A 6,052-nucleotide genomic window follows, 5' to 3' on the forward strand; every position below is an offset into this window, starting at 1 on the left:
GCTCTGGCTTTTTAGATCATCACAGTTATCTTCAGTATATATTTAAAAAATGTATATTTATTGGCACATAGAATTTGCTTCCAAAACTTTTATGACAGTGTATCATAAGCCCCTGACTGTTAGTGCTATGGCACTGACCAGTGTTCTCACACATGGTGCACTGTAAAAGTTTGATTTGATGCATCAAAATGCATATCGGGTCCATGCCATCTCAAACACATGGAAGACTTTTCTCAAAGTCTGAATACTGTTCCAACACAGACACTGCCAACAGTATAAATCCAGCACAGCAAGTTTAACCACATCCATCTGTAGATTAGCAACGGATCTCCCTTTTTGTCACAGTGCATACATTTTCAATAGAAATAATTAAAAAATGTAACGTATGGCTCTGTCAATTATTTGCAAAATCAAAAAACAAAGACATGCTGCATCTGTTGCATTCAATTCATTAAGACAGCTTGCACTGTTTTTCATGAATGAGGTCCAAACAATTTCTCTGCATTTCAGGTCATCTTCAGTAACTCATTTTTTCTAGTCATCATTCACACGTAGTTAAAAAGTCTTTCTAGTGCAGAACACCTCAAATTTAAATTGGCATTAAAGCAAATTATTCCAGAACGTAAATTAAATTCTCAATTATGTAAACAGTTTACGTAGTACCTATCCGTACCATCCTTCCACCACACTTAAGTCTTTTTTTTGCTGTCATAAGGTCTTCAGTAATCCATTGATTATTATTTAGAGTTGACTTGATGTTCAAATAATACCAAAAATGTCCGTTTGACCTATTTCTTCATTGCTATGTCAACAAAGTTGTGCTCCGTATTGTTGATTCTGTAGTCAATTCATTCTGCTGGTCTGCTCTGGGTTTTGTAGGCCTGCTTTCGAAGGTGAGTCTCGATCTCCTCCCTGAACACCAGCATGCCCAGGTGAGAGTGTGAAGCCTCATTCATGGCCTTGGACTGGATGCACATGCGGTACTGTTCTGGGGTCAGTTCATCTGCACACTGCTTCTCATGCCACAGGTGGAAGAGGCCTGATACAGGCATGCGGATCACAATCTGATCACTCCGTAGATACTTCCTGTACAAGTGCACATCTTCTACACCCCAGCCTTTCACTTCCAGATCAAATCCTCCTAGAAAAGAGAAACTGTGAGTTTATTTATATGAAACATAGAAACATTATATGTAATTTGATTTATCTGATGCATTGATTTTAAATTACGCCGGAATAAATGTATGTATTGATTCATTATTTCATTTTACTTTACAACAAGAAGAGTTACAAATTAAAATTACGGACATATTTGAAATTCTTAAAAATTTATTTTGTTATAAATCTAAAACTTTTTCCACAATAAAATACTCACTGACTTACCAATGCTGAGGAAGTCAGAGCGATACTGACAAGTCATGCCAAATCCAAAATCCCTCCAGAATCCGGCATCTTTTTTATGAATCTGTAAACAGCATACAACTGCATTATTCACCTTTGTATCAGTAGAAAGCCATACATTCTACAAAGATGTAGGTTCATAGAAAAATCTTGATGTACATACCAGCAGACTTTCAATGGGGGGCGGAAACTCAAGATTTCCATAAACTATAGCTGGATTGTACAAACTGAAAACCACCGGGTAGAAAACTCGTTTTCCTTCCAGGGAGAAAAAAAAAATCACTTTTATTATGAAATTAAATGGAAATTTGTATTTTTATTATAAACCTTTTAGTGTATAAAAAAAATTGAGGCATGACAACAAATCCTATTATTACTGCTTAGTTGGAAACCAAAATGAAAGAGTGCACACAAACAAACATTCAAACTTAATCCTATAGTGCAATTAAACAACAGTGCAAAACGAAAGAAATACAGATGTTTTATCTAGTAATGGGTCCATGAATTTTCAGATATAAATGCTTGTTGAGATGACAGACCTGAAGCTGTATTGAGACGACAGGTGCTAAGAAATTCCAGTGTGAAGTAGATGTCAACATCACAGAAGAACATCAACACATCCTCCCCCTTCTCCCACGCGTGAGCTCCAATGTCCAGACCGCGGCCACGCGAAAACTCCTCATCCACAGGGATCAGAGTGTAGTTACTGAAGTTTTCCTCACTGGAGATCATGAATAGATTATGTTTTAATCTAGTTTTCTCCATTCAGGATGTTGGCAAACACAGAATGCTTCAGTCAGACTATACACATAAAATATTAATATTTGCAAAGCTCAAACCTGGACATTATCCTCAGAGACACCTTCACCTCCTTCAAGCCCGTCTGCCCAAAATACACCACTGTGAGATGCACCCGCTTGTCCTGCTGTATACAAACCTCCCTGCCCACAGAAAACATTCTCTGATCACGACATTTCCAAAACTTCCAAAGGGAAAACCGCACTGGGAAACATTCCCTTGTAAAACTGTGTAACATCTGGCTGTGTTGCTGCTACCCACACAACTTTAGAAGTTCAACCATATTATCTGCAACACACAAAAACACACTGACACACATTCCCAGAATCTCTTTTACATGCTCCGTCCCATTTTTTTGTTTGAAATGTCAATAGGAATCTGCACAACTGGGAGTTATGTATGTGTAAAAACGAAAAAATTCCCACATAGATTTTGCCTCGGGTTCAAGTTGCAATTTGCCACTACTTGGTTTGAAAGCAAGTTGTGTGTAATCTGTGCTTCACTAAACTTTTGACAATTGATCTTTTTGCTGTGAAATTTTATCCAAATTTGTGCTGCAGAGATTATGTATTTTTTTCGATCAAAACCTTGAAACGAGTTCAGAACCTCCAGTTCCAGTTTTCTGAAGTCAATGGGTTTTTCTGAAATGGTTTTTGGTTAAATGCCTCAAATATGTTCTGTGGTTAACACAAGCTCAGTATACCTTCACATTTTATTATATGGCATAAAATACATCAATTAGAATCCTTCCTTCGCGATTTTTAAAGTTTTTAATTGTCTTGAAAAAGTGGCTAAATGTGACTTCAGAGGTTGTTGGGGCTGAACTGGTAAACTCGTCTACTCACTAGTTGCTTTTACAGCCTCATTATCACATTCTTGCAAACTATTCTAACTCAAATTTTCAGGGGAAAAAAAAAGACTGAAAGAGTTGTCAGCATCTTAATGCCCGAGAGGCTGAAGTCATGCCAATGTGGTGTAGTTTGTTTATAGCCTACGTTTAGCTTCCTACTTCTGGTGAATGTATTTGTTTTTGTGTTCATTTGTGAAGACTACTATAATGGAAAAAAGTGTGTAAGACTCATAAACCTCATACTGCTTGTTTTCAACGCAAAAGCTAATGGAAAAACTTTTTTTTTTTTTTTTTGATGATGCTAACCTCCAGTTTGGCTTACAATTTTTTTTTGTAAATACAAAAAATGTCCACAAATTCTACAGTGACCTCTTCACCTGAAGTTGTGCAAGAACTGAACAAAGCCTTCAGTGCGGCCTGACAGTGGCACTATGATGTTAATGACTGTGCTGGCGGTGTCTACAGACGTGCTCCTCACTTTCATGAGGGGCCCGAACGGACGAAAGAGCGTGACGTGACGGTACTCATGGGAATTTTCTTTAGCGAAGTAGAGCTCATACATAGTGCCTTTGTCCCTCTCGGTTCTGTAGAGTCCTGCCAAGCATAGCAAATACACAAGAGCAGCTTGGGAGTTACTGAATATTTTGTGCAGTGCAAAGTTTCACACCACCTTTATTTTTCTCAAACTCAACAAGCGCTGTTAAGTACACGCAAATCCCTAACCACATTGTGCGTTAAGCACATAAAGTAGTGCATACTTCTTCTGAACAGCTTTTACCTTCAAAAAAATGGCTTTCAGTGAACGTCTGCCTCTGCATGGGGATGTTGTCCTCCTGTCCGTCATCTTCCTCTGGGTTATTAATAATATCCAAACCTGCTTCTATCACCTCCACCAGCTCATCCCTCCGGTCCTTCCGCACAGGCTTCTCCTCAGGATGGCGCGTCAGGCCCATTTCCAGCTGGTACACTTTTGTGGTGGTGAAGCTCTCGAAGGGCACCAGTGCATACTCGCTCGGCAGCCTCGCTCCCGTGTTTACCTCCGCCTTGTCGATTTGTGAGTGCAAGTACTCCAAGAGGTCACCAGGCTCTTGATCTCTGCCATCAATCAGGCTCTGTGGTCCGGGCCCCTCCTTTTTTTCTTGAAGCACCCTGAGTTTCTCGCTCATCTCTTGGAGTTCTTGTTTGAGCTGCGCGATCTGTCTCTTGAGGCTGCCCGCTCGGCTGAGATGCCGCTCTTCCTTCTCCTGCAGGAGGGCCTGGTAATACTCCTTTCCATACGGATCTCCTCCCAGGCCGGGCAGCACCTGGCTCACATCCGCAGGCGGCGTGCACTCCAGCAGGTAAGCAAACAGCAGGAGTACAAAGACCAAAAATATCCCCAGGAGAAGCCAGCGCGCCCGCCCCTGCAGCGGAAGCCCCCGCCTGGGCATATCTGAGAGGCAGGGTGCTCTTCACCAGCCACCGTTTTGCATTCCCACCCTGACAAGATGTAAGCTTTAGGGAGGATGAAGTCTTTCACATTAATCCATTCCCAAGTGAAGCGGCTGAATAGGGGAGCGCGTAGTAGAGTCTCATTTCTCTTGTAATCATGCTCCTCTCACACTACAGCACACTGAACATGTTCAGATTCCTCAGAGATGTGTGACCACATACCGTCGACAACCTGTCATCCTGCTTTCCTCACTATTCCCCTCTACGAGAAATAATTAATCTAAAAAGAGATTACAATAATTAATAATATATTTTCCTTATCAGTATATTTAGACTAAACACAAAAAAAAAAAAAAATGTGGACCAGACAAGATGATAAAAATATATAAAATAATTTAACGCCCAGTAGTGCCTTGCTGTTTAACTTCAGAACAGTTAATACAACAAATTGTGATATATCCATACTAATAATGTATAATCTATTACGTGTTATCGTGTTAAGACGTTAATGATAACTTAAAAGTTTTAACAAAAGTTAAAGATCAATATTTCATATACAAGTATTTATTAATTTGGCAAGTAGCTGTGTTTTTATCGGGGGGTCGCACACCTGATCAGATCACGCTGTTTATTTTGCCGACAGCCTGTACACATTATCCCATACACTGAATTTTATGAATTTTATGCACATGTACAAATATGTAAAACGCAATTCTTCCTCTAGCTATATAACGTTCCGTGCTTGCGCCTCATTATAAACTAGCACCTAAGACTCTGAATAAAACTAATTAAGTTTGTTTCTAAATCGGCAAAAAAATACACCTTTACGCGCACAGGGAAACATCTGGCTGACTGATCTGTGGCAAAATGTTGTTGCACGCACAAGAAAAATCTAACGTTACCAATATAACTTGTGGAAGAAAACGTCGAGGTTGAATTTGTTTTAAAAAATAAACACGGAAATGTGCGACACTTACCTCGGTAGTTGTAACTGTATGAGGCTTTCTGTACCCGCTTCTTCATGCAACTGTTCAACAGAATACCGAGCATAATAAACGTAGGAGCAGATCGCCACGGGGCAATGAAGAAAGTAAGCACAATAAAAACGCAGGTTACTTCCGCTAGGAGCCGCAGAATTTCAAAATAAAAGCCCGTCTAGATGTTTTACAAAACCTATGGTTAACAAAATTCACTATAATTATGCCATTTTTGAAATTCTGCTTTGAAGATTAAAACCACTTCCTTTTTTTTAAATGGTGTGTGATGTGTATAGGTTTGTATTTTTTCTCTATTCGTGCTGCTGCTCCACTTACGCCAGGAAAAACGTTTAATGTGAGTCCCATCTGATTTAAATAAATCTTCCTATTCATAGAGCAACACGACAAACTGAATGAAACCTCACATTGATGGTTTCATGCCAAATTACATATTTACACAGGGTACTTTGGACTTGCTTTTCATATCATTAATAAATAAATTAATTCATTCATTTTTGTGGTCAAAGTATAGAAATGTGTCATGAAATCCATGCCTCAAACCTTAGGATGTCAGGATGAACAAATGTTACCACAT

General features: G+C 39.4%; 1 protein-coding gene across 1 annotated transcript; it reads right to left on the reverse strand.

The window, feature by feature from the left end:
• Positions 1-37: 37 nt before the first annotated feature.
• On the reverse strand, positions 38-4,588 carry LOC109078956 (chondroitin sulfate N-acetylgalactosaminyltransferase 2-like). The gene is made up of 7 exons (XM_042768952.1): positions 3,828-4,588; positions 3,427-3,643; positions 2,241-2,342; positions 1,941-2,122; positions 1,565-1,659; positions 1,384-1,465; positions 38-1,141 (listed from the first exon to the last, which is right to left on the reverse strand). The coding sequence occupies exons 1-7, from the start codon at positions 4,477-4,479 to the stop codon at positions 849-851; spliced, it is 1,623 nt and encodes a 540-aa protein (XP_042624886.1). The 5' UTR covers positions 4,480-4,588; the 3' UTR covers positions 38-848.
• Between the last annotated feature and the right edge of the window lie 1,464 nt (positions 4,589-6,052).

This window comes from Cyprinus carpio, chromosome A13 (genome assembly GCF_018340385.1).
Source record: "Cyprinus carpio isolate SPL01 chromosome A13, ASM1834038v1, whole genome shotgun sequence".
In the NCBI taxonomy this organism is placed as follows: Eukaryota; Metazoa; Chordata; class Actinopteri; order Cypriniformes; family Cyprinidae; genus Cyprinus; species Cyprinus carpio.

Excerpts from the sequence above, each read along its gene's own strand:
- LOC109078956 (XM_042768952.1), bottom strand. The coding sequence starts at position 4,479 with ATGCCCAGGCGGGGGCTTCCGCTGCAGGGGCGGGCGCGCTGGCTTCTC. Across the intron at positions 2,343-3,426 it reads CAGTTCTTGCACAACTTCAG|GGAGGTTTGTATACAGCAGG; the intron begins GTGAAGAGGTCA and ends TTCTGTGGGCAG. Across the intron at positions 2,123-2,240 it reads TCTCTGAGGATAATGTCCAG|TGAGGAAAACTTCAGTAACT; the intron begins GTTTGAGCTTTG and ends CATGATCTCCAG.